Genomic DNA, 27,921 nt, shown 5'->3' on the forward strand with positions numbered 1-27,921 from the left:
CACTGTGATCTCCCAGAGGTGTCTGCTCCTGAAATCCATTCACCTCATGCCGTTGGCCCCCTTTTATTTCTCACAGAAATATTATTTTCATGCAATGATGCAAAGCCACGGTGTTGGCCACTTCACGTGGTCACTCATTGACTGGTTTGGCCGCTGCTGGACAACCCGAGAATTTGCTTTCTGGATCGCATGACCTTATTTTGAATGAAGGGATCACTCGTTCCACTAACTCAAACTGAGCCCACTCATCTATAATTGCATCCGCAGTCGATTTTCACCTGAACAGAAAGACCAAAATCTCCAGCTGGAATCCCATATATCATGCAGACTTGGATACAGCGAAGAGCCATCAATACCAAGAAAGCCAAATGTCGCAAGACTTACAAAGCCGAAGGCGGATGCTGGGGAGAACGCCATGGCGAGAAAGCTCAGAGAACCTGTCAAGGACGATGAAAAGTGGGTTCTTACTATTACCACTGGCAGCTCATTTCTCTGGACAGATGTCTACCCAATGACCAAGATATATAAGATGATAATACGGAGAAGGAAACGACCGAGCTGCCAGCTTCAGGACTTTGATTTCCTTAGATTGAGCTCCTGAGAAACAATAGCTCAGCACCTGCTGATGCCCTTAAATGCAGGCAAAGGCTCGGTTGATGGCCGCCAGCAGCAGACTGCACCTTTCCTTGATGATTTCAGCATCGCCTAGAGAAGCTGGTTCAAGCGCTATGAATTATTAGCAGGACTGTATTGTCAGTGGGTGTTCTGCTCCTGGAAACACAGCGCCCCACTAGCAAGTCAAGGTGTACAAGTTGCCAATCGACCGACCGCGCTGGCCGAATCACTTGGTACAATTACTTCCATATGGGAGAATGAAAGCTACGCCTTCGACTGAGTGGAGTTGAGTTCCAATTGAAGAAAAGACTGGTAAGCCAGAAGATCTTTGGCGTTCCAAGGAAAGCACAATAGACATGCACACGGCGAAGCAGAAGTCCACTGTGGAGTTACATTTACCCTATTTTCTCTGACTGGGATCACACTACTCCCATCCAGGTAGTGGGGGAACTATCAGCCCCATGGCAATGGCCCCTGCGGACTTTCGCGCGATGGTCGGTGGCTGTAAGGACTGCCGGCCACTAGAGTTCAACTCTCTCATGCGTCCGCACAAAATCATTCGCATATCGTCTTGACGACAAGCGCACTTCGCGCCTGAAGGACTCCCTCGCTGCCGGGAGGGCGTCTGGATCTACTGTGCTGTTGACTTGACTTTTGACGACCTGCGGTCTTTACTGTCAATCAATCAAATGGCTGATATGTGTAGGGGGAATCACCAACAGGATATTCTTTAAGGAAGGACAAGAAAGCGTGAACTCATATCTTATCTCTCAATATGGGTTTTTGTATGACAGCAAAAGATGGAAAGTCTTGACCCAGATCTCCCAAACCCCGGTTCAAACAAAATGGTCTCTATAAGTGGCTGTGTGTTTTAAAACGATTTCGAAGGAAGGTAACATTTGTGACACTTTAGTCAATGGAGATAGTCAGATAGACCGTTTCGCTAAGTCTTTGGCTCAGATGGAGAAGTATCTGCGGAATGCGTCAATGACCACAACAGAAGAAGCATGATTGCAAGATACCAATGAGCAAGACCAATACTTTTGCCCAGCCGTCAAGGATCATAGAAAGTCTTCAGCATTCGGCCCGTGTCACACTCTATTGTCCAGTATCACTGCAGCCAAGATGTACGGACAAACCAGGCCCGATGGAGCAGTTCCACTTCAACGCCGAATGTCGCGCACACAAGAAGACTGTCTCCGCTAACTTGGGCTAGCAGTATACTTCGGCCTCGCTTATTGCATCTAATGGCCAATACCAGATAAATCGGTCCTGGAGAGCGCCATGGCATCTAACATTGAAACACACACGTGACCGTCATATATGTGTCTCAAAATAGACACCTTCACTCTCTCCTGGGCAAGTCGAGAGGCTGTACATGTTGCAGTTCAGCTGGCGAACCCACCTATTTGCACACTTGGAATCCCGGTTGAGCTCCTCTCTCAAAGCAAGGGGGGAAGGTTGAATCAACAAGATCTGCCCGATTGCTCTACTTTCTATCGATAGGAATAGATGATGTTCTACCAGCTGCCTATCCAGGGGTAGTTGGCCGAGGAACAAAGCCAACGTGGACCGTCCTAGCATCAATTCCAAGATCCAAAGTCGAAACCGAAACTGGAATTGCGTTGGCTGATGTGATCCATGAAGATCTATATGAAAAGAAGGGGATTGGAGAACATGGAACTAAAAGCCCAGCCCAGCGATTTGAGAGCTGAACACAATTTAGTCCCGCGGAAACGCAAGAATATGGAAGCTGGTCAGATGACGTGCATCTCCAGAAGGACAAGCACTCTCCAAAGCCAAAACCTCGGATGGAGAAGCAAATACCAACAATGGTCCGGACGTCAAAGGGAATTTGAAGCAGGAAGAACTGTCTCCAAGCCCAATCCGATCGATCGGCTTTTCCAGTGCCGCTTAAGTTTCCAATACTGTCTGAAGGATGTAACAAACTACACCTCAGCGAGAGATCAGTTGTGTATTTATACTATCCCCGGCTTGCTGTTCAGTAGTAGGAAGCTGCACTACTGCGTTCGTCAAGGTCTCGCTCTGGATTTTTTCGAAAGCACCAGGTGACCAATGAGATCGTGACACAACTACGAGTAATGCTGAACATGTGTGCAAGATCATTGCAACCGGAATCTCGCGAGCGGATCCGTCGTGTTTTCCGAGCCCCTGCTACTCCGCAGACAGTCGCTGAATGTGCTACGGGGAGCAGAAGGAGACTGACTCTCGGATCTGTCATACACAGCATGAAAGGAAGACAATGGCGGGTTTAAATACTATTCCTGCTCAACCAGGACTTCGAAACCAGTGCACCACTGCGCGGCTTGCATAATAGTCGAACTGGGTAGATACACTGTGTTTTGCTCAGGTGCTATATATAACCTATGTCCTCGGAAGAATGTCGGCAGGCAGGTGTCACGGCATATTGCCGTTGACTCACTCACCATGAGCTTACCAATGTGTCCATTGGTCTTCGGTCAATTAAAGAGATCATTCAAGTACGGAGAAAATTCCTGTAAGTGGTGGAAAGGATGCGTCATTATGGTACCAGAAGCTTCGAAGTGAGGGAGCGCCAGAAGGTGAATCTTCCAGGAGAAAACTATGTCTTCAGCTTTCGCACAACAACTAAGCAAGCATTCTCTGACCTGGAAATGTGCTGACATCACCCTGTGTGCCAAGAATTCATGGATTCCGAATCCCACTGAGATGTGCACGTCCAGTCGCAAGAGCGATTATCCCGTGGTACGGCGATAGATCAATCTGCCTCAGAGGGCCGGGGGTTACGGGGCGGGTGCGATGGGTGGGATGTGATGCTATTGCATCCGTCATGGATATGGACCAGGACAGGCATTACGCATATTTTGCAACGTCCATTTCACTATTCCACCGCTACCGTACTGGCGGGGACGGAGTTGCTAGCTGCATGGCTGGAACTCCTGTTAATTTGACTCATTGGGTCGCTATGACAATTAACTGTGAAGAGTTATGTGAGGCGCGCGAGAACTTGTCGACGCTGATTCTCCGGGCAGAATGATCCGACAAAGCTTCTGCTGCCATTCGATCGCGCTCCCGAACGTCGACGCGGACGGCCATGGTGCTACCGTTTACCTGGTCTGATCATTAGTATACCTCAAAACACACTATATATCGGTTTCCGGCAAGACATGGAAAGAAAACGACTATTTCACGCGACCTCGAGATAGATGACGCGCTTTCTAATCATGTCCTGTCCTTGGACAACATACATGCACAATCCGTCCAGCAGAAGAAAGATCGCGATGGGGCTTGTTGATAGTCACCTACGCACTTCAGCCTCAGCTTGTTTGAGCTCCAGAGCGTTCTCTAGTCTGATGGGACCGAAGCAGCGGAAAATAAGGTCGCTGTCTGAAACCTCCCTTGCAGCATTTTGACAACATGTTGTTCCAATTAGAACCAACACGTCGTATTTGCCATTGATATAGGGGCAGGATGAAGACGTGCAATTCATTCGGCTTGGCAATAGTATGATGAGCGACGACGGACTCTGCTCATGCAAAATCCGACGCGGGGATATATTCTCAGAAAACAGTGTGGTCGCTGTCATGGAGGCGGAAAAAAAATTTGCGTGCCTCAGGGGTGGTCAACAAAGCGACATCAGACCACTGGCTTTTTGGAATGCCGTCTGGCGTCCTGACAGTCAGACTACCCGAATAACAGAAAGTACGATGGAGAGTGCAGTCTGTACTCGCTGGATCCATCATCTATCAAATATATCTCGTCGGATGGAAATTCAATTAAATTGATTTGTGCCCAGCTCCTAGCAGCACAACGACGATGCCAACAAAAAGTCCAGTTGCACCACAATCAAACCTGCCTGGTCATCATTGGTTCGCAATGTGCCGGATCCTCAACTCTAAGCGAGGGGATCAGGAAGATTCAGACGCTACAGTCCAGGGAACATCACTTCCAGGTATGAACTCACGTAACTCTCTATTCAAAGACGAAGATTATTGACAACTGCCACAGACTTAACAGAACCAGCCCTACCACCCGTGAGATTCTGTCTAGCGTTGAGACAGAAAGAATACCGCCCCCAGAAAATGCAGAGCTGGCGCTAAAGCTCATCACAGTTTCCGGTGGAGAGCTTGGCTTTCAACTATCTGATCGTCGTCTTACCGCAGGCGTCCGGCTTTGGGGCTCTGCGATAGATCCAGGGACATTTATGAGAGGGACATCTACAATTGTACGATATTGTCGGTTCATTGACACATTCAGCAACATCTGCCGATGGGTCAGGGCCAGAGTCCGAGGTCCCATCTCACTACAAATGGATATTCTAGCACTCGAAGGGCAGAAAAGCAGTCTGATTCAATTAATTACGATGCCTATCACTAAGACGTCATCTTTATCTAACGGGTTAGTGTGTGCGTACGCCGTCGAATCTGACATACTCATCATATTATGATGGCGTCGAAGCTTATTATATTCAGAACTTGAGGCAGTGGAGAACAGGCTGACACCATGGTGGCCTCTTGTCATCTGATACTCGAAGCGTTTTCTGTGCCAAAGAAGACAGCCCGCCTATAATAGCAATGTTGCTGCTATTATTGAGATCGTGTTCCTGGCAGGACATCACAGGAATGGAACATCTCCGTCTCTAAAGCATCCAGAATCCGAAGAATGGTCAGTCTGAATATGGTCCTGTCTGAAGTTGTTTATCTGGGATATACTATAATGGGGCCAGAAAGCTATGCTAGCAATGCACGCCGAGTCAAGGCTATACTTGGCTGGCACGATACTATATACTGACTTTATGTCCGAGTCGCAGAGGCATTAGCCATGGAGTTAGTGTGGATCGAGAGACATTCTACCACGCGATTAAAGCACACGGCGATATGTGGTAATAAGCACCATCGCGACAAAAAGGATCTACACACAAACAGACGATGTATGTGCACACAGCAAAATGGGCTCTATGCTCAGATTTTCTTCAACAGCCGTCCGCGTGTAAGCAACCGTCTACTCAATTGAGCTGTTCGGCTGCTGCGAGAGGCATGGTAACAGACCACCATCCCAGGCTCCTGTCTTCAGCCATGAGATTCCGGACATGGGACTGCCTGATGTAGTAGTCTACTCTTCCATCACCAACGAATGCGGTGCTGTGTCGGGCTGTTTTTCTCGGAGGGGAGATGCCGTAGGCCGTGCCTGTTGATGATGAGGCCATTTTCCTATCTTGGCTTCTATTGCACGGCCGTATGTGAGAGTGTGGAGTTGACACCGCATGCAGTGCATCTTTTCTTTGGAAGAGAAATGTGGAGATTCACGATATAGTTGAAGAGAATGTCTTTTCAATGCCGTTGACGGGGACCGAAGGCCAACAGGAAGTCAATCAGAATAATACTGGGCGTGCTGCGGCGCCAGCAAGCTAACAACCCGTACAGCGCACTCGAAAAAATGGCGTGGAGAGACACTCGAAAGCCGAGAAGAAGAGACTCGTCGTGTTCAGAGGGAGATGCTGCTCGACGGGAAGAATTGCTCCGTCCAGCAGAAGCCACCATCTGTCGCACAAGAGCAATATGAGAGCTATTTAGTATAGTCTGGCTGTGGATCCTTTCATTTCTGCTATGTTGGCTTCAGAATTGATACCGAAAGCTCAATTCATGAAGCCATGGATGAGGTGGAATGGCAACACCAATCTGATAACAATGCAACGGGTCCTGAACAGGTACTGGATCTATACCCCGAAACATGCATGGTTGAGAGGAAAACAATGACAGCTTTAGTGTGGTTGTCCTTGGATATGGTGGAAGACCACAGGTGTCAAAAGACCTATTCAATGGGAAGGAACTCAACAAGCTCAGATGGATCTAGGAGTCAACCAGCATCATCGGATACCTTTGCTGCCTACTGAAGGGTGGTATTAGAAGTCATTTGCGGCATTTGGGTGAAGATAACCGATCAAAAGTTGACCCTTGCACAATGCGGGCCGCGCTGATGCTACGGCGGGTGAACCTGGCCGTGACTCTCGGGTTTCCCCTCGTGACACCGATAGAAGTGGTGGCGGTTATTGTTTGCAAGAGCCATGTGGAAATCGTGGTTATATCACTGTGCCTGAAGCTTCAGCGAAGCCCAGGCATTTACCGACGTGGAAGAGGTTCAACGTCCTGTCAGTCCGAGCAGTGAACAGAACACAAGATGCATGGCCTGCACAGTGCATCTCGAAGAGGGCTGTAATGCCGGGTTACGAACAGAGACAGAAGGAAGAACTAGCGAGGAACATTACACAATAACGACATTAGGAGAGCTTCTCCGAGATGCAACGAAATGGCGCATTTTTCTATGCTTCAGTTTTGCTCCTTGAATATACCGCCCAAGAAAAACCCCTGGGTCAGATCCACGCCTGATAGGAAACCTGGAAACGAAGAGGAGAAGTATGAGTTGGCTGTGTCGCTTGTCTGCTTCCTAATGGACCTCTACCAATGGAGCACGGAAATAATCGCGGCAGCATCCTTGCTAATGTTCTTCCTTCAATCGACGCAGCGACCGAAGGCAATGATAGCCAGTGGGCATATACGGGCACACCAAGGAGTTGATCCGTGTTCATACAGCTGCCAATCAACCGAGGGTTCGCTGGAAAATTCGTCGGTTGGTTACGTTGATCCTAACCAACGTCACTCAGCCGTCGAAACCGTCGTCCACAATACCAGACGCTTACTGTCGTGTGTTGCCGTTCGTCCCGTTCTATCCTTTGACTCTCAAACAACATAGCCGTGGAGTGACAGATCTCTGTTTCTGGTATTCACCAATATCCACGCGGGAGAACATGAAACACCAACAAATGAGATGAATCGAACTACGTGGTCATCCTTGCCATAGTGTTGTTCACTCACCGATAGAGCAAGATGAGCAAGATGCTCTGGGCAAGGTACTTCCCACCTCGTTCCATTGCTCGTCCCGCTTAATCTCGGCGTCTACTGAGCGGAATGGGCGAATGTCAAGATGACCCGAAATAGTTCAAGTGTCATATGGATGGCTCCACAGATGACGGAGCACCTGCTTTGTGTGATCAATGCTAAAAGCGCAATGTGTATGATGCTAAGCGACCAGAAACGTGGGTATGTCGGGAAACGCTCGCGAACTAGACAATATACTCGAGTGGTACAGCACCTCTATTTCTCCAGATGATCGTGACAACTCCGAATGGTACTTCGAATCTCTCAAAATTGCTAGTCACAAACATCAAATCTGTGGTGGTTTTCGCGTCGGCTGCGCCGGCTGATTGCCGTTGGAACTATGTGACGATTTCAAAGACATAAATGATAACCCTGGAAGAAGCAAGCGACACGGTTCATAATTTCACCATCTCCAAATTTTGATTCATATGCAGACCCCAAAACGTATAAGGAAGATGCAAGCTCGCTATGCCTTCCAAGAGGATTGATTTGTTGAGCTGCGCTGCTCGCCATGACGGTTGCCAACTCACTTGACAGCTTTGCTTGCACGTTGCACGAGATGAAGCATACAGGCAGTTCACTTCTGTCTCTCTCTGGGAATCGAAGCCGGACTTGACGAGAAAGGTCTGCGAAGAAGATCGACAAAAGGATTACTTCAATCAATGGGGTTCACTATTCACGATTGCCGGATTCTAAAAAGCAGAAGGCGACCACGATTGTCTGCACATATCTGGAGTTCATCAAATTTTCTCTCGCGAATGGACAAGCTGCTAGTGTAGTGCAGTATGAACTTACTCGTCATTTACCTCGCCTCAGACGTGGGGGGAAGTTTGAAGGGCTTTCAGTCCCATCTCCATTATGAGACCAATATTGCAAATGCCCTCAGACTCGGCGATGCTAGGAAAATATCGGTATGATGAGATGGTGGTAGCTGCGAAATGTATAAAAGAGAAAGAGAGATGTATGTGGCCACTGACACTCGTGCTTCTGACTTACATCAGCATTGGACGGCCATAGTAATGGATCATCAGGGTGTTTATAAGGCGGCGCGATAAATTCAACCCTATCCGCATGGATAATGAAGCTGAACAGAAGGAGAAAGACCAGCCAAGGGATGCTGGACCTCACAAGCTTAGACCTATATGTCTCTCTCTGAAACCTTGAATAATGACGCGACGAAAAAGGAACAGAGAATATGATCTGAGCATCAACTCAACCGTCAGTCACGATCTTTCATGGGCATTGATTCAACAGATTCAAGACAGAACAGAAAAGCAATTGCAGCCAACCATAATTGTCCCGGCTTTGCCCCAAATGCACAGCGACATGGAAGATGCCAAGTGGAGAGGTGAAAGGTTGGCAGAAATGCCGTGGAACTTGACAATTGTTCCATCTCCTTCCAGAACTTGATAAAGATCGTGATGAGAAGAAAACGAACAGTGTTTTCAGTCAGACACCCAAATGAAATCGAAAGATTTAATGAAGACTGAATGATTGATAATCGGAAGAAGAAACTGCACATAGTGGGACGTCTCCCGGTTGATTCGAGGTCGAGACTGATATGGACGGCGCTGAATGAAGAGAAAAGCCAGCAAAGGGAACCAAAATCGGAGAAAGACAGCCAAGGGAGGTTGAACCTGACGACCAAAACTCCCTAGTGAACATCGTTGACTCAAAGCAATCATCACTCGGACCATGTCGGCCATGTGATTCAAATTGCCGATCGGCCTCCGACACACTGCTCTCCTGATATGTCGGTTCAACTTCAACTCCATGGGATAAAATTATCAAAGACATCGAGAATGGGAGTGCTTGCATGCAAGAATGCTGGGAGAATATCTTTAAGATGGAAGGGGGTATAGAAATGAAAAGCACCAACACAGTCATGACAGGAATTCAAGTGGGGAGAACGTGACAGGTGTTTCTGATACACATAAGATCTCATCCCATACATGTCTTCCACACCGAAAATGGTGTCTTTCCGAAGGGTTATGAGAAGATGGCTATGTTTGTCTTCCCTGCTTGATAACGTCCCACAGAATGGGGAATGCGTCAGGAAGGAACATAAACTGCATGCCTACCTATCCTCCATGGTAGGCGAAATCGATACTGATGGAAAGGAGGATCAAAAGAATGAAGAAGGTGGATGAGGAATGTTGCGAAAGCCAAGCGAGATCAGCTTCAAGAATGGTAACAATGAGGCAGTGCCAACAGTCATGAGGAGAAGAAACAGCCCTGCACGGTTTGCAAAATAAGGTCTTCATCAAGAACTATCCAGGGGACACTAGTCTCAACCATTAACTTATACTCCAACCAGAGAAAATGAAGAGATGATACCTAGCTTCATGACGATGAGGAGATGCTCTCGATTCTCCTCTATTGAACCGTCGTGAATATGGCTTTACTGCAAACATCTCATCCGGACCTACGACTTCAGAAATTTTGCAATTATCGGTCTTACCAACAGGCGCATACAGCCAGTAACACTGTCCTATTCGTGACACTGACCCCCAATCGAAATACAAACACCCTCCCAGGGACCGTGGAAAAACTCGGAGACACGGGCAGCTAAGGCCCCCACAACTATGCCTTCGACGGAGGAGCGATAGGTAAGGTCACTGTCAACGAAGTACAGGCGGCGTTGAACGCTCTGTTCCGCGCCACCGGTAAGGGACAAGTACCAGCGTACGAGATCCGAGAGATTCGGCAGTGATGTCCTCCACACGCGCGAGTGCATCCTCTCTGTTGTCGACGTGTCCACAATCTAGTCACTTGCGAAACCGGCATCCAGGCGAGCCTGAATGTGATTCATTGGATGGGATAAAATGCTCGAGTACCAGGCTACAAGTTCCTTGAGCTGTACCGAAGCGAAAGATGTATTGTTCTGGTCAATGATACCTTTGCTATACCCAGACCAAAGATGAGGCGGAGGGATACTTCATTTGTAGCCATGGCTACTTACCATCCCTGAGACTTCGAGCTAGCGACTTGCAGGCATTAAATATGTGGTTGTGAAGATACTGGAATCAAAGCAGATATTTTGCGATCTGTGAGCACACTTTTGTCGTTAGTGGGTGGGAATATTAAAGAGCCTATGGACATGGTTCATTGGGAATACGTGAGCCACGGGTTGGGAATAAGATGGTCGGTGTGATGGGTTGAACTATCAGTCAGTTGGAAGTTACTTCATCGTCAGCGGATACTCTCCATTCAGTGGTGGCGTGTCTTATTATGACCATATGTATGACTTCCTCATCGGACGTTCCCGATTCCTCTTATAATGGATGGATGGACCATAACAGCCGTAAATCTATCTTATCCTTACGTACATTCCTCACACTCACAAATGTTTGGAAGAGGGAGATAACGGAATATTAGTTCCAATGGTTCGTCTATGTATATATCTATCGTGTACTCGATCATCATAGCTACCAACCATACTGTCTATATGTAATCTTCACCCCTCCACTTAAGAACAAGTAATGTGTAGAAATGGAATAGGATCAACACCTCCCCCGATAAACATCCACCATCTCCCCCCTCACCCTCCTCGCCAACGGCCACGCCCTACCCAACACCTGCAACGCGCCAACACCCAACTCAACCCTGGCTTTGAGCGACTGTTCCCTCCCTACACCCGTCTCATCCTCATGCTTTATCGCCAACGACGACGGCGGTCCACCCGCTAACGCGGCGACATGGACCACAGCCGCGATGGCCAGCGCACAGGTGAAGAATGGCGTTCGGGAGAGGACGGTACTAGGCAGTGTGGCCAGGTTCGAGAGGAGGTCTGCGGCGCGGAGAAGTTTCTGGGAGTGGGTGTTGGAGGCGGGGGAGTCGTGGTGGGGGATGTGTGTTGTTGTTGTTGTGGATAGGGGGAGGGATTGGAGGGTGCGGAGACGGGTACAGGATGATGTTGTTGTTGTTGATGAGGATGAGGCTAGGGTGGTTGTGGTGTTGGGGTGGTATGAGGAGAGGCGGATGGTGGAGTGGGGGTGGTGGAGGTAAATTAGGCTTCTGTTTTTGCTGTTTAGTTTCGTTCTCTGTTAGGGTTGCATGGGGAGAATGGGGATGGGGATGGCATACAGGTATGTTATCATTAGTGTTTGGAAGACCATTTCGTCGACGGTGGCGGTGTCATGTTCTGGGAGGGAGGAGGGCAGTCGCATTAGGGAGGTGGCGAGACGGGCGTCTAATGTCTCCGTTTGGAGTTCGGTGTCTGGGTCGAGGGATTGTGTGACTTGCAGGACCGCGCGGAGGTCTTGCGTTGCGAGGATGCGGTGGGTGAAGGGGGAGATGTGGTGGAGGTCGAGGACTGGGAGGGTGGAGAGGGTAGCGGGTGGTTTGGGGGGTTTGAGTTGCTGGTGGGATGTTAGTTGGATTTACTTTGTGGCTTGGTTATTTGGAGACTTGGTGTACCTCGAAATTATATGCCTTTTCGTCGCAGGGAAGCTGCATCTCGTCGTTGATCCATTTGTAGCTGGGCAGGATGGGCCCGCCGCCAAATGCGGATATCAGCCCTTCCACGACGACCAGTTCCCAGTAGGTGCGTCGCCAGCTTTCTTCGAGGATGGGACTCCCGCGGGAGTGGCTACGTGCGAACGAGGGACTGGTCATGTCGAGGTGACATGCTAATTGGATGGCCTCTTTGAGGAGTTTCCGGGCGGTCTCTTCATGCCCGTAGGAATGCTCGATAATGATCAGGAGGAGTAGTCCCTGGACTTTGAAGCCGTCGTTTGGGGCGGAAAGGGCCGTGTAGGCGGGCGCTCGGAAGGCATCGCTGAATCCGGGCTGGGGATAGTAGTGGCTGCCGATGTAGCGCATGATATGCGTGATGTATGCTGGGATGTGCTGGCAGAGTGAGGAAGCGAGACTGCGCCGCGGCAGGAGGATGGGATGTGAGCGATGAAAGTGGTGGTAGTAGAGCTGGATCATGGCATCGTGGGCGAGAGGTTCAGACTCGGCCACGGCGGGTGTGTATGCTGGTGGCGATGGAGGCAGGTCCTGGATAGGATCGGAATGTACATCGTTGAGGTCGATGTTGGGGTCCAGGCTGAGGAACTCTGGCTGGGTTGGTTAGTATGACATTCGTGCTAGTGGATTGAGAGGCATACATCTAGGTCAATGGTGTTGTTCAGCCAAGTGGTAAAGTCTGGTAGGAGATCGACATCGCCCGGGGGTGGATCAGGACTAGATCTATTCCGCAAGCCGCGCCGTGAACGAACATAGCGACAGTCACTGTTACTATTGTGGCAGCGAGTGCAGATGGGCATGCGAGCGTCGCATTTAACATGGCGACGACGACAGGGTATACAGGCGAGGGGAGAGGGTCGGTGGTCGGCCATGATGATGATTGTGCATGCACGAGCCAAGTGCAGGGTAAAGGGAGGCCATTGAAGGATATATTATTTACAATGTATGGAGGATTGGTGGTATGGAATGATCGGACTCCATCGAGGCTGATTCCCGAGTTCTGGAATCAGGCCTGCATGCCGAGATCCCCGAGGTTCGGGGACCATCACCAGCCCTGATCATTTGCAGACTTCGCCTACATTCAAGGAGTAAGTTGGCAGTGGCACTCCGATCGACTCAGCATGCAGTCGGTGAAATCCCCAGTGAATTTGCATACGTGAACAAGGCTATATCGTCCCAGCTAGCCACTGCCAGGGACAAGCCATACAGAACTCGAGGGGTTCGCCCGAGCAAGGCCTAGTGTGGAGAGGCCGCTGCAAGATAGGGCGGGTCGCCGGTGTACTTTTAGTCCAACAGAGGTGTATTTATTTGATGCAGGTGTTCCCCGACTGAAGGAAAGGACCCGAGAAACCGGATCAGCCGCCTAAACCCGGTGTGTTGGGATGTCACTCATCACACCATCACCTTGTCGATCGACATAATGTTTGGTTGTTGGTTGGCTACAGGCACTGGCGGAGATGTTCGCTGGGTGGTTCCCGATATGCATGTTCTCGGGCTTCACCTGACTATCTAACCCTCGACAGGCACATCTAATCAATGCATTTCCTCCACAATTAATTGTCGGCGAGGGGTCCGGTGCCACGGTGACACAAGCAAATTAACTTCCCACCCGGTCGGCGACTATCGACGGCGACTATTCTAGGCTACTTCTTCTACCCCCTTGGAATCATGTGGGGGAGTGGCTCCGGGTCCCCGTCTGTTTTAAATGAGGATCCCGAATCCGAGTCCCTGGACAATCCCCGACTGGCATTGAAATGGTCCCCGACGCCGCGTGGCCGTTGCCAATCATGACTGGTGTGACAATGTCACGGTCACAGCGCAATGCCTTGATGCCCGGAAGTATCTGCAGTATTCCCCTGCAATCTAATCATCATTAGTACGAGGGGTGGCTGACTGGCGGGGAATGACATCCAAGTCGCCGGTCGCAACTTCACCATCGGAAGAAAGTGCCGCCCGGAATCCCCGTCTGCTGGGATGAAGTACATTGTATGGAGTACACTCGGCATTCAATATGTGTTTGCTGTATATTAGGGGTGAAGAATACTGAGGACATCTTGTGACCTGACTGACCCTCCTGCTGACTGATCCCATCTCCACCGACACTGACGTCTTGGTGTGTCAGTCAGGGTTGCTGCTCAGTCCTTCCCTCCGCAGCACTACTGCAGCTTCACTGCATCACCACCACCTTCCTATCCCAACAAGGAACTTCTTCCCCGAAGGCCGCCTCACTATTGCTGGTCACACCCTTCGTACTCCAATATGATCACTCACATTGTTCAATTCCAGTTCAAAGCCTCTCTCGCCCCCGAAAAGGTCCAGGAGGTGAGTCAGCATACCTTACGTCATCTCCAATCCACATCACAGTAACTAATGGACTGACTGTTTTCTGGCTAGACATGCACTCATCTCATCTCCCTGAAAGACAAGTGTCTACATCCCACCACTAAGCAGCCATACATCAGGTCATTCAAAGCGGGAAAGCAGGATTCGCCGGAGGGCAACCATGTAGGTCATCGCCGAAGTCGTTGGATTGCATGAGATCAACGCTAATAAACGGCTTAGAATGGAATCACCCATGTCTTCGTCATGGAATTCGAGTCCGATCAGGACAGAGAGTATTATCTCACCAAAGACCCCGCGCATCTAGGCTTCGTCCAGACCCTGGATGGTCTGATCGAAAAGTCCCAGGTGGTCGACTTCACCGAGGGGGTCTTCTAATCCTTCCGCGGACACGAAGCCCTCAAATATATCAGACCGGTATGAATATGCAAGAAGAGAGATGAATACATGAATGTACATATAATGCAGCAAGCGAAGAAATCAACTTTTGATGATGTTCTGGATCTGTTCGAATTTCCGACCGTTGCGTCGCCGCCAGCATTGCGGATACGGATATCTCTAATCCAGCCGCTCCTCCGGCGTAAGGATCCAGCTGGGCAAACACAACGCCGCAGTCACCGTGGCAAACACTAGCTCATTAGCGAATGTCCACACAGGGAGAGATATACTTACCTGGAATGAACTGATATCCGTACTGCAGACTCGATCGGACAATGGCCTGCATACCCTCCGGCAGCGTATCGACAAAGCGGGCGTCACTCAGAACTTGGCGGGCAATCTACTCCTGTTAGACTGCGACAAATCACTACACTGCAAAACATACTTCCGGAGTCCTCTGTCCAAACTTTCCAGCAATGTCCTGCATAAATCCCATCCGCACCAGCAACGGTGCGATGGACCCGCCAAGAATCACCCCCAACTGTTGGCTGAGATAGTATGCCCCTACACACGAGGCCATGTCTTCCGCTGGTGCACGACCGGTCATGCCAATAAACTCTCCCGAAATGATGATACCGATGGGTGTACTCATCGGAATGACGAGGAGGGTTTCCCAGACGGGGCGGTCGAAATGCCACGAAAAGTATAGCAGAGTGGATGCAACTATGCTAATCCCGGCGGAAGCGAGGCTCATATTCTTATAACGTTTCGTTCTATTAAATCAGCATAAGCACCCGGAGAAGTATACTGTGACTGACCGTTTGATCGAGAAACCCGAAATGATCGAGCCCATCGCTAGAGCCATGGTGCTCAGAACGAGGAAGAAAGTTGCCCCTTCCTCCTGCATCTGCCTCACTTGTGTCAGGTATTGCGTGATGGTGGTAGTGACCTTGACTTGTCAGTATACTGTGCAGCACAGGGCTCGTTACGACCTACTCCGCATCGTCCACTAAACAACACTACTTGCACCAGCCAATACTGTCCGACACCCTTGGTGACCAGTCGTAACGGTACCAGGGGCTTTGTTGCCCATAAACATTCGTGGCAGATAAATGCCACGGTAGCTAATGCGCACACCCCTAGCAGAGCGTACACTGTGGAGAGCTTTCCGTCAAGTGTTCCAGCTGTCGTCAAAGCTAATAGTAGGGTGAAAACAGCTGCCGCGAAACTGAAAATGCCGAAATAATCCAGGCTCCTTAGCTTTTCCATCTTTGATGTCTCCGCGGCAGGAGTGGCTGTCCGAGACTTTGTAGGGAACTGCACCCGGGATAGAAACAGACACAGAACAATAAGAGGTAGCCGACCGGTGAAAGCCCTGTGCTATTAGCCGTGCTCAAGGAATTAGACAGAATTCTTACCATCTCCAACCTAGTGTGTTCACTATAACCCGTCCCAGCGGAGCTCCAACACCCCTCCCGAGCATGTTCACAACATTGGTGTAGCTGCGCAACAATGCGACCTCGCTGGGCGCCGCCAGATCTATACACATTAGCTCCCTCATATATGAAGACGGCACGGCATCGCACCCGTTATGATGATGGAAATCATGACCACCATGCCAGAGGATCCCACGCCACTAATGATCCGTCCGGCTATCAATTGGTTCATTGAATTGCTGAGTGAACTGCTCGAGTCAGTGACTTACTAACCGCTACATGGATTTCCACGGACCTGACCAGACAACCAAGGGCGAATACCAGGTATCCCAGAAGCATCGACCTCTGGCGTCCCAGGGTATCTGCGAGGGTACCATACTGCGTCCGTCAGAATCGGACACTTTCATTGCCGACTTATAGTACTTACCACCGGCAAGGCAATGCAATAGCCCAAATTGTATCCCGTCACCAGCCATGAGGCTTTCGATAGCTCATGAAACTCGGAAGCAATGATATCGTAAGTCGCAATGACGAGAGATTCATCTGTGCTGGCCAGAAAGGCACCTATTTGTGTCAGCGATCGCTTAATCCAGTCCGTGAGCAGGAATACCTAGGTAAGCGATGAAGATGGCCAGTCCAGTGCCCCGAGAAATGCTTCCAGTTGTCTCATTATCCTCCCGATCGGGTGAAATCCCGTCTTCGGGACGTGGAAGTAACCGGGTAGTCTCATCAGAAGCCATAACCATCAAGGAGAGTGAACTGGGTGTGGACCAGACGAACAATTGAAGTGGGATGAGAAGAAGCAAAGAAATGGACCAGATAAGCCGAGCTTATCAGGCAGCATCAGTCTGCGTGCCTTATCGGCAGCTACATCTCGATGTGACTCATCATAAAACATCCTTATTAAGTAACTGTTAATCAAACGAGGGGAAAAGTCGGAGTTGGGGAAACGATTCGATTACAGGCAGGTTACCCCGCTAGCACGCGATCGGCGATAGGCTTGATGCTATCTCGGCCGACGAGTAGATGTCAATTCTATATAAATAGAGGTGGGCTGTTGCCGCCGCTAGTTAGGGTCAGGAAGGGACTAGAAAGCTGTTTCTGGGCTGGATCCCTAGTAAATTCATTAGCGTACCATGTCCTAGTTAACCAGTGCAAAGCCATCTCTCGGCTGTCTGCCAGTATCCTCGCTGTCCTTAGCGTACAGACTAATATATTCCTCGTGGCACTATATATTGGACCCTGCATCCTAGTAGTCTCCCTGGCATCTGTCAAAGATCAAGAAATGATGTGCGTGCCTTGAAAATCGAATTTGTAACATTACTGCTATTGCAACGACGTTCGAGAGCTTATCTGGGGTCTATCAATCACTTACTGTTAGTAGTATAAGTGTGCTATGGAATCCTGCTATCTTGAGGTTGAAATTTGTCAACTCGGTGGTGCAGCTTCGATGAAACAGCTCTTGTGCTATTAACGATCGCGAGTCCTTGAGAAAAAGAAAATGTTCTGGTGGAGCTATACATCCTATCCGCATGTAAATTGAGTTTCCAATCGCCCATGGTTCCAGCCGTTGAAAGTTGTTATAAGTTGGAAACTAAGGGTAATGTTTTACTAGCGGGAGACTCGGGACTTTGTAACGCCCGAGATCTGGCACCCGCTGGTGGTCAATCTCGGGTTTTACTACCACCCGAAGGTTCTTCTATAAAGTCTGGACGCTGCCATTCATCCACCCACGGCTAAAATCAATAATAGAACATATACTTCGCAATGTCCCGATTACTCTCACATGCTGGAAGCATACGGAAATCCTTCTCCCCACTGACATTATTCAATTCGTGCCACTCCCCTGCAGCCCGCACTATCGCCACAATAAGAAAGCCTGCCCCGATAGCCATTGTCGGCGGTGGTCCGTGCGGACTAACATTCGCACGCCTCCTCGAGACAGCTGGTATTGACTACATCGTATTTGAACGCGATGCTTCGCCAGAAAATGCACTGCAATTTCAAGGTGGCACTCTTGACATCCACGGGGACACAGGCCAAGAAGCCCTGCGGCGAGCAGGCCTAATTGAAGAGTTCGAGAAGCTGGCTCGTCGAGACGCAACGACTGTGATAGTGCAAGACTTCCGTGGCAACTTGCGCAAGAGGTTTGGTGAAGGTCGCGATGCTCCTGAGGTCGACCGCTCGCAGCTGCGACAGTTGTTGCTGAGCTCGTTACCTGCGCATCGCATCCGCTGGGCCAGTGCACTCCAGGGGATTGAACGGACCAGTAAGATCGGCCATGGGCATGGTGCGGACTGCACACTGCGATTTGCCGACGGTTCAACAGAAAGCGGGTTTAGACTCGTGGTCGGCGCTGATGGTGCATGGAGTAGGGTCCGCCCATTGGTATGTAGCCATCCATCCACTGTCATCAACACACTAACTAAAATATGTTTCTAGATAACCCCTGCACAACCACAATACTCTGGAAGAATGTTCATTGAAGGTCGCATATCACCCGGCAACCCGCAGTATGCAGCAGCACATGAAATGGTAGGCGCTGGCAACTCTCTCGCCATGACCCGCGGCTGCACCCTGTGCATACAACAGATGTCCGACCGTTCGTACCGCGTCTACATGGGCCTTGAAGTCCCATCTACATTTACTAAACCTGGAGGCGAAGCCGACATAACGAATCCCGAGAAAGCGCGCGCCGCAGTACTACAACACTACGCTGAGTGGGCGCCGCACCTCCGCGCCTTCGCCGAAGCAGCAGAGGGTCCGTGGCGTCCGTGGCCACTGCACCGACTTGACCCGGATATTTATCTCGATGGAAGTCCGAACTGGAAGCGAGTCCCTGGAGTTACGCTGCTCGGAGATGCAGCACACCTGGCGACGCCGAATGGCGACGGGGTCAATATTGCCATGTATGATGCGTTGGTATTGTTCGATGCCCTCGTAGCTGAGCTGAAGAAGAAAAAGAGCAATGCTCATCAGGAACATGAAGACGCAGAAGCAGTGGAACGCGCTATTGTTACCTACGAAACGGACATGCGTGCCCGCGGACGAGCGCATATTGTGGACTCGATAGAGGTCGAGGATATGATGTTTGCGGAGGATGGAGCGGCGCGTATGCATGCGATGATTAACCAGGTTGAGGCCCACACATAGGTTCGCCTACACCTCATTATAGCCACTGGATAGTACATAGACATAGCCATATAGCCATATACTTTAATTCAACTATATAAAGCTTCACAATACATAGTTACCCGTCGATTACTGCCCCGCACACCCGATATAGTAAAGTAAGCAGCCTACTAACCGTACCCCACTAAGAGCTAACATTACTCGGGAATATTCTCCTTTCTTCATCCCCAACCCCCTCATCCTTCTCACCACGACACCTCACATCCCACTTGCAACAAAACACATCCGTCGCCTCAAAGCAACCTCCTACTCCGAAAAGAACCACCAAAATGACCACACACGGACACAACACCCTATCAGGAAAAATAACAACCTACTTCACCTCCATCGACGCCGGCGACCTCCCAACCACCATGTCCCTTTTCTCCCCCACCGCAACCTTCACCATCGTCACGTCAGGCCACACAACCTTCACAGGCCGGGATGCTATCCAGGCCATGCTGGCGGACTTTGTCAACGAGTCTACGGCAATGGAGCACCGGGTGCTGAGCATGATTGTGGATGAGAAGGCGGGGAAAGTCGCCACGCAGCAGCGGTATATTGGAGTGCCAAAGGATGGGATACAGAGAGATTTGCTGAATTGTAATTTCTTTGATATGGATGACGAGGCGAGGATTGAGAAGGTCTTGGTTTGGATGGGTGGGGGGAGTCCGTTGGGCTAGATTGGTTGTCTTTGAGGGGGAGTTTTAAACCAAGGGGAGTATTTCTTAGGATGAAGGGAATGTAGTGGCATTCAATCCCGGTTCGATAAGCGAACGACCGCGCAAGGTGTATAGCCTGCCTCTTTTCCATGCCCCTTCAACCCCACTCTCAGACTTCTTGACACATCTAGAAAGTAACGGATCCCATTACACCGCTCAAGCGAGACAAGCGTGGAGCGGGTTCAGAACCAATCAAGAGCACTACCAGACTTGCCACAGTAATCATCCTTGTTCAAACCACCGTCCACACAATAGGCTGCATCGCACTGCTTCACCACCTTCAGCGTGTAGTCATCGTTGCAATGGTAGATAATGTCGTTCCACGCGCCTACACTATTGACCTTGGCGTTACTATAGCCCGCAGCGCGTAATGCATCTCGGATGGCGGAATCAGCATCGCCTGATAATTTTGAGCAAGATAGTTAGTACTTAATGCTGGAAAAAAAGACAGATATTCAAGACGTGTATCATACCTCGGTTGTTCAGCGTCTTGGCGCAGTAGTTGTAGCCTGGCTTGCAATCCGCAGTGCCGCCAGCGTGGCACTGTGATTGTGCTGCGGCAGAGCCGGCCAGAGCCATGGTGGCTGCGATGAGAACAGTGAAACGCATGGTGGAAGCTTTGACTTGATTTCGTTTGAGACCGTGTTGCAGGATTGGAATTGGGAGGCTTGGAAGACTGACTTGTGAAAGTGTGATTGTTGGATGTTGTGAGGGAGGTTCTGGTGAGCGATGAGGGTTTATATAAGTTTAGAACCTATGCTGGGAACAGAATATCGATAGTCATTACAATCTTCGACTATTGTTCCCCCTCCAGTGACATCTTGTGCTTCCTGGCAGGCCGATAGTCATCTGCATCACATCGCATTATTTCTTGAACTAGCAGGGCGTCGTATCACTGTGATGTCTTAGGGGACCACCGAGATGAGTGCATTGGATCAGATTTAACTGGCCTGGTCACACTGTTTGCTCTTCTCCTCATCCAAATCTGCCTATGTACGTCCCAGCAGTGGTCACATGATTCTAGGAAGTAATGTCGCATCCAACTATCGCCTTACTTTGGGAGTGCTTCTCCTAGTAGGGATGTGCCATGGTGCCTAATTGGATCGACGGAAGAACGCAGGGCCGCTCCACTAGTAAATTGCGATAATTCTGACAATTGCATAGAAGGCTACTACTGGAGTAGCTTCGTAGAGACATTTGTCAATGGCAGAAGTAGACGATGTAACTGTGAATAGTCCGCGTTAGTGGCTCTGTACTGCGCTGAGCTCAAGAGATACTTCGCTTTGAAGTCCCGATGCATCCGAAACGCAGTACAGATGTATAGTCAGACTCGACCAGGTTATGATCAGGCCGTGGATGCTCTGCGCAAGATGTTTCGCCGATCGTGTCTACTGGTTTCTAATAGTTGGTGCCTCTGTGTAACAATGAGCTGCGTTCTCGGTCGTCTAGGAAAGCAGGGTACGCTTTGGACTGCGGAGTCGGCACGGATCTAGCCGGAAAATGCGTTCCTAATAGTGCATCGCAGGTGCATACTATATGATCCACTAGTTGTACTTTGTCCGACGTGTGATGAGACCTGCACTTGGAAACCAGTGGAAGAAAAAGAAAGCATAATTCAGCCCTACCATATCTGTAACATATCCTGGTCATATAAGCCCTTCTGTGGTCTTAGCCTCTTGAAGGGAGTGGACTGTATCGTCACCCTTGCTAGTTGTGCAGTGTCGGTACATAAATCATTGACTTGCCATTAGTGGATCTCGGTGTGGTAAGTCAGGTAAGAGTAATTGCGATCATATATGACTGATCATCGCGCGACAGAGCGAGCGGTAAAATGGGACAAGCGTTCCAACATGTTCATTCACCATGATTCAGAGGATAAATTTTGGTATCTGTCAAGGTTTCCCAGCATGGTTTATTTGCGATGTATGCATGTCCATTTCCCTTTCTTAAAAGTGAGGCGGATGGCGGAATCGCATCGGAGAATACTTTCAGAGGCGCTATATACAAAGCAGGTTGGTGGACGATTGATATTGGCTAGACTATTTGTCAATTAATACACCCAGAGAACATGTTATGATGTCAGACAAGCGATAGTTCCCCATTCTTCAGTCAATAGTGTGAATCTACCCGATAACGTCCACTTCAATGAGTTTTTTTAATTTTTATGAAAGTTCGTTCTTTGGAAGTCACGGCCTAACTACCAATCGTACATGTTGCAGTGCTGAATAAATTAAAGCAATATCCCTCATACAAAGAGACTAGGGAAACGTCTGCTTTCTCAATTCATGGCAGCGGACCCAACAAGCGGATCAAGTAGTAACCGCCGACCACCATCGGGGCAGTACAGTGGCATTAGCTGTAGCGCCTGCAGCACAAGTGCCGGCCACTACGGCATCGCGGGTGGTCGGCGAGAGACACTGAGGCTAAACTCGCTATGGTGTTTCGGACAGCAAGGTGTTTGAGAGAAAGTCCTTTAGGGAGCCTTGATTGGGGCATAATATTGGCAATTGCTATCAGCCGGGGGGTTACTTGTTTTTATCTGGATACTACGAAGTATCTGACAGGCGACCTTGGCTACTAAGTGGGCACACACGATGCTTACATTATTCCTTCCTAAGTCCAATGTCAAATAGCGACTCGGTGGACGGTATTCTGGCGGAGAATTATCTGGTTAACCGGCTCCTTCTTGACATCCCTGTCATCCTTCATGTGTTTCAAGTTCCAGCCTCGTGCTTGGCCACGCATCAACCTCGCCAAGCACCGTCCCGTATTATCTCCGCACCAAGCCAGCAGCTGGTTGGACCAGCAGACCCTTGCTTGGAATGAAGTGGCGCCCAAGTGGAGTTGGCGGCAGGGATCAGCGTCGTATCAACACTTATCCACAAGAGACCCATGGTAGGAATGCTTGAATCGCTTTATAGACATGAGTGTTTACGATACTTTAAATCAACTGAATCATGCTACAGCCACCCCGATAACCTTGGACAAGTCATTTTACAGTATTGGATAACCCACTCAGGGCACCATCAACAACCACGGTCATACAGCCTTGCCGGTCCGCGTCTTAAGCACGCAAAGGATCAGGCTATGCAGGGATTGACGGTGGGCTGTGCCGCCGCGGCAATCCCTTGCCCAAAATGTCCTTACTTATACCTGAGGCTTGAACCGCCCCCACGTCAGATATTTCTGACGCTGTGAATCACCGCTGAGGAAACAACTGACAGGAAGTGGTGCTGTTGGTGCCCACGGCTTATATACGTCCGAGATGTTGGGCAATATCTTGCCGAAAGGAAAAGCCTTTGCGCGCCTACCCGGGAAGCGCCCATCTACAGATGTGAGGGGCGCGTCCAGTGAGAGTGATGGCGACTCGCTACCTGGGTATGCGCGGCAGCAACACATGTGGTCGCCCGTGATATTACGCTCCGTGTCTCTGGTTGTGTTTGCGGTGCTATTCATATGCTTTATCATTGTTATCGAGGTGTTATACTCGGTATCTACTCGGAAGGAAGGCTTAAGCACGAGTGAGGAAAGATATCATTATCTTTGGACCTATGGCCCGACCGCAGGTAAGACATTCGTTGCTTATTGCCCTTCTGCTAAACATCTGCTGATCCTGTAGTTCTTACAATTGTCGCGGGGTTCTGGGGCCAGGTCGAGTATCGAACGAAACAGCTTATGCCATGGAAGCTCATGAGTCAACAGCCAGAGCCCGCAACACGATCCTTGCTGCTAGATTATGTGTCTGACTGGAACGTGGTCATTCTGTTTCGCGCTCTGAAGCAATCATCCTGGGCTGTTGTTCTTGCCGTTCTTGGAACACTGCTCATCAAGCTGATCACCGTGGTCTCGACTGGTCTGTTCATGTTGCAAAACGTCTACATGAAGGATGTTCCAACAACTCTATTGACGCAAGCCAGCTTTGACGGTACTGGGTATAATGGCGCCAAGGTTGATGGAACGGCTGCAATGGTTGTAGCTGGGGCTTGGTGGCTTAACCTGTCATACCCGTTGGGATCGACCGATAAATACGCCTTCCAACCGTTCACAACCTCCGGCAAGAAGCTCGGTGGGACTAATTGCTTGAATACGAGTTAGACGAGTCACTGACTTCTTTCCAGGTGCCGATGCAATCATTTCAGGGACAGTCGACATGTTCTCTGCTGATCTTCAATGCGACGTAGCAACGGTCGCAAATTGGACTTCGGGTTGTAGCACACAAATGTGCGAGCACGATGAACTCAACATGACGCTCAGTACTCCTTCCTGCTCGAAGTACCCGTTCAAAAGCTTCCAGAGAAGCTCCTCTTCGGTTGGGGGATACTATGCCGACGTATTCAGCGCCGCATGTACGGATACAGATTCAGCGGATAGTCTGAATGAGAAACGCCTAATTTTCGCCGCCGCCCACTGGGATGAGAACAGCACCCAAATCCAGGCGCTCGTTTGCAGTCCCACCTACACCATATCGCAAGGATCCGTCTCGCTGCTCTACGGCAATCAGGGTGTGATTAGCATCCAATCACATATCAACAGTTCTAGCAACAGGTCAATCTCAGGGCTCGAGGGTATGGAGCTAGGAACAGGACTTCTTTCAACCCTATCACTGGCTTACCGTCCTTTTAGCCCCTGCGCTCACGGTGGTGGTCAGTGGGCTGTATTCAACACAGGACATTGTATACACACGCTCTGCTTCCATTGCGCGAACTGACACCTTCAACACTACCATCAGTCCTCGTTCCTCCACCACCACCGACCCTGGTCTCGGCCTCACAGGAGCTCTTGTCGTGGGAGCCAACCTATCATACCCCGCTTGGACGTATGACGAGCTTGTTCTCCCTACTCTCAGTGAGGCATCCCTCACCGATAAGGAGGGGGCGGTTCAAACCAATTCCTCCTCTTTTAACAGCACGTCCGACAGTCCCATCCTCCTCAACGTCACCCTCCCAGCCCTCCGCGCCAACCTCACCTGCGATGCACTCCCCCAAGACATTGTTTATTACATCACTCCAGCCTCGGATTTCTATTCCACATTCACCCTCCGCATGCAGCTCGACAAGAAATGCCAGGGTGTGGACACCTCGACTGACTTCGCCATTGAAACCGATTATCCCAACGCAACACGAACTACATTCGGTGCCTTCGAATACCTCAAAGGTGCAATCGCATTTGGTGACTGCCCGGCGCTAATGGGATTTTACGGTGTAATAGATGGCAATTCCACGGCACAGATCCGCGGCTTCACCTGCAACCCGCAAGTCGACGAAGTCGATGCGAAAACGTCGTTGTCACTCCCCGGTTTAGACATCCAGTCGGCGACTGCGGACCACTCAACGAGCCGAGCCTTTTCAACAAATATCTCCACCACCCTCGTACTCGAAACCTTCCTTTCCCAGCCTGTCAACAAGCAAGACCAAGCGTTTGACGCCTTTTTCTCCGCCATGCTCAATGACCAAAAATCCCTCTCCTTGTCCGACATCACCGACCCATCCCACTACTCCACTGTCATCAACGCAACGCAACATCTCTACGGCACCCTGATGGCCCAGGCCATGAATGGCAACGCACGAATCCCATCCAGTGACAACAAAACTACCTTCCCTGGCACAATCGTAGACCCGAATCGTACCCGTCTTACACAGAGCGCCATATCTACCCGCATCCTCGAAGCTTTTCTCGCAGCCATGGTCGTGTCCACCCTAGTCGCATCATATTTCATGCAAACAAAAGAAGTCCTTCCTTTCAACCCATGCAGTATTGCTGGCGCGGGGGCACTGATTGCTGGATCGGATGTGCTGAAGAGCGATACATTACCTGCCGGGTCGGAATGGTGCAATGATAGGGAAATGCTTCGAAGGGGGTATTTCTCCGGCTTGGTATTCGGGTTAGGATGGTGGGCTGGGGACGACCCGAGATTTGGGATTGATGTTGGGAGGGCAACAGAGGAGAGGGAGTAGACTTCCTTTTTCATCTTTCACGGATTAATGACCATAACAAGGACTTACCATATAGTATGTCAAAGCTATTGAAGAGGATTCTCATGCCTTATACAGACTAGTAACGATGCATATCAATTTACACTGATATATTCCTATAATACATTCAGAAATAGTACTATCAGGTCTGATTGCCCCGTGCAGGACAAGTACATTCTATAATCTCAACATAATAACACCCAATATATATATTCTCGTAAACATACCCCCTCCCTTGGCGCACAATGCTATTCATAAAGGAACCTACTTATTTACTTAGGTAGATCTATAATGATATACCTCATTCATCATTACCCTCCTCATCATCCTCATCATCATGGTAGCAGATAACATGAGCCATATATCTAGGTATAATAAACTCATGCTCGCCCTTTTCAAGACCGAACCCGTCGCTGCCGGGAAGGAAGTGCAACTGTTGGATCACACGGCACGGTTCCGGAGAATACCAGTATGAGTAATAGCCACTGCACAAAAAGAGATTAGTAGGAAAGGAATTCGATTACAATCGTAGACGACTGAGGAGATGGAATGCCATACGGATATTTCAGTGGAGTAAGTATGTCCAATTCAACCTCCTGCTTGTGGGTGTTGTCCTTGCTGGTGCCATATTGGATCTATATTATCAGTTGTTATATTTATATTAGCCATTGTTCTATTCTATTGTAGTTCATCATAATATTATCCTGGTGAAGAGAGTATAATAGCATACCTCAATTGTCTGGCCAAAGACGCCGGTGGCGAAAACGGCCAAAGTAGCGGCCAGAATGGACTTGTTGAAGAGCATTTTGCTTTTCTTTTCGTCCGTGTTTGGGAAGTTAGAGGAGGGTTGGGTTATGAAAGATTAGAGATGTATTGCTTTTGCTTTTAATTCTTTTATTGAGACTATTTCGTCCGGTGAGTGGATTTGGGGGAGCTATAAATACTATCGGAAATGTATTCCTGCATCAGAATGCTTTCAATAAATTCGCCAGCTGAACTTGTTTTTCGATAGTTTCATTCTCCTTTGTCGATCTGGTCGGCTTGAGGTGGTGATCGGCAGCTGGGGCTGAGATTGAGCTGGAGACTTTTGAGAACTTATCTCTGTAGCAATTGATAATTCGGTAAATTCTTCGAGAGATATACAATGGTAATAATGATGTTGTACCTTGACATGACATCAATTGTAATTTCAAGTTCTCTATATCAGCTGCCATGCTGTCATGTTCTTTAAACAGCGGGAAGCTCTTCATAAAGGTAATGATTGATGTGTACTTGGCAAAGCTAAGGAATCCCTGATTGTACCATTGTGATTATGGCTGATATTATCAGTCATGATGTAAATATACATAAACACATTTAAAAATATATATTATCATGTCAATCTACCTCCCTAGCACATACCATACAGCCATGATATAACTCAGTTACCCATGATATTTATAGTAAAAGTACGACGGGCGGTAGCAGTACACAGTATTGAGGTACCTCTCAGGAAACTGGCCAGTGTAGGCAAACCGCGAGATCGTGGGTTCATCCTGGATATTGCTGTACAGATTGCAATAATGACCTGAAGAGAAGTAGGAGTAGTTGCTGCTACACAGATAAACCTATAAGCAAATCTCCCTTGGATGACTGAATATCGGGGAAGGTGGGATCCATACGGGCAATTCAGCCTAGTGAATGTGTTCCATAAAACCTGCTGTCCGTGGAAATTATATTTGCTGGTACCGTATCCAATCTGTCTTACTTTCGTATTAAATAATATCCATGATATAGGAGCCGGATGGTACTGGTATCAACGTATGTTCATCATCTGGGCGACAGTACCGGAGGGGGAGAGGAAAGGGTGATCTTTATTTTTCTGAAAAGATAGTATTGA

General features: G+C 49.3%; 8 protein-coding genes across 8 annotated transcripts; 4 read left to right on the forward strand and 4 right to left on the reverse strand.

The window, feature by feature from the left end:
* Window positions 1-11,053: 11,053 nt before the first annotated feature.
* BO88DRAFT_422926 (Zn(II)2Cys6 transcription factor) lies at window positions 11,054-12,895 on the reverse strand (the record flags this gene model as incomplete). Its single annotated transcript, XM_025708608.1, has 4 exons — window positions 11,054-11,591; window positions 11,637-11,911; window positions 11,970-12,617; window positions 12,665-12,895. 4 exons carry the CDS (start codon window positions 12,893-12,895, stop codon window positions 11,054-11,056), a joined length of 1,692 nt encoding a protein of 563 aa, XP_025565834.1.
* An 889-nt stretch (window positions 12,896-13,784) lies between these two features.
* BO88DRAFT_402343 (Dabb family protein) lies at window positions 13,785-15,008 on the forward strand. Its single transcript, XM_025706076.1, has 3 exons — window positions 13,785-14,345; window positions 14,418-14,528; window positions 14,586-15,008. The coding sequence occupies exons 1-3, from the start codon at window positions 14,283-14,285 to the stop codon at window positions 14,739-14,741; spliced, it is 330 nt and encodes a 109-aa protein (XP_025565835.1). The 5' UTR covers window positions 13,785-14,282; the 3' UTR covers window positions 14,742-15,008.
* Window positions 14,890-17,126, reverse strand: BO88DRAFT_441711 (MFS transporter). Its single transcript, XM_025709902.1, has 10 exons — window positions 16,788-17,126; window positions 16,605-16,741; window positions 16,473-16,555; window positions 16,328-16,425; window positions 16,160-16,280; window positions 15,738-16,116; window positions 15,560-15,690; window positions 15,187-15,514; window positions 15,036-15,141; window positions 14,890-14,992 (listed from the first exon to the last, which is right to left on the reverse strand). Exons 1-10 carry the CDS (start codon window positions 16,921-16,923, stop codon window positions 14,922-14,924), a joined length of 1,590 nt encoding a protein of 529 aa, XP_025565836.1. The 5' UTR covers window positions 16,924-17,126; the 3' UTR covers window positions 14,890-14,921.
* An 811-nt stretch (window positions 17,127-17,937) lies between these two features.
* Window positions 17,938-19,356, forward strand: BO88DRAFT_433026 (FAD-dependent oxidoreductase). Its single transcript, XM_025709394.1, has 2 exons — window positions 17,938-18,565; window positions 18,620-19,356. Exons 1-2 carry the CDS (start codon window positions 17,945-17,947, stop codon window positions 19,328-19,330), a joined length of 1,332 nt encoding a protein of 443 aa, XP_025565837.1. The 5' UTR covers window positions 17,938-17,944; the 3' UTR covers window positions 19,331-19,356.
* A 188-nt stretch (window positions 19,357-19,544) lies between these two features.
* Window positions 19,545-20,112, forward strand: BO88DRAFT_402348 (nuclear transport factor 2 family protein). The gene has a single exon (XM_025706077.1). The coding sequence runs from the start codon at window positions 19,639-19,641 to the stop codon at window positions 20,029-20,031; it is 393 nt and encodes a 130-aa protein (XP_025565838.1). The 5' UTR covers window positions 19,545-19,638; the 3' UTR covers window positions 20,032-20,112.
* Window positions 20,113-20,252: 140 nt separating this feature from the next.
* BO88DRAFT_412170 (uncharacterized protein) lies at window positions 20,253-20,649 on the reverse strand (the record flags this gene model as incomplete). Its single annotated transcript, XM_025708074.1, has 2 exons — window positions 20,253-20,470; window positions 20,544-20,649. The coding sequence occupies 2 exons, from the start codon at window positions 20,647-20,649 to the stop codon at window positions 20,253-20,255; spliced, it is 324 nt and encodes a 107-aa protein (XP_025565839.1).
* Window positions 20,650-23,335: 2,686 nt separating this feature from the next.
* On the forward strand, window positions 23,336-26,024 carry BO88DRAFT_485560 (DUF3433 domain-containing protein; the record flags this gene model as incomplete). Its single annotated transcript, XM_025712353.1, has 4 exons — window positions 23,336-23,636; window positions 23,690-24,136; window positions 24,189-24,635; window positions 24,694-26,024. The coding sequence occupies 4 exons, from the start codon at window positions 23,336-23,338 to the stop codon at window positions 26,022-26,024; spliced, it is 2,526 nt and encodes an 841-aa protein (XP_025565840.1).
* Window positions 26,025-26,343: 319 nt separating this feature from the next.
* Window positions 26,344-26,847, reverse strand: BO88DRAFT_450662 (uncharacterized protein; the record flags this gene model as incomplete). The annotated part of the gene is made up of 3 exons (XM_025710581.1): window positions 26,344-26,527; window positions 26,601-26,677; window positions 26,773-26,847. 3 exons carry the CDS (start codon window positions 26,845-26,847, stop codon window positions 26,344-26,346), a joined length of 336 nt encoding a protein of 111 aa, XP_025565841.1.
* Window positions 26,848-27,921: the final 1,074 nt, after the last annotated feature.

Source organism: Aspergillus vadensis, assembly GCF_003184925.1.
Source record: "Aspergillus vadensis CBS 113365 unplaced genomic scaffold BO88scaffold_4, whole genome shotgun sequence".
NCBI lineage: Eukaryota > Fungi > Ascomycota > Eurotiomycetes > Eurotiales > Aspergillaceae > Aspergillus > Aspergillus vadensis.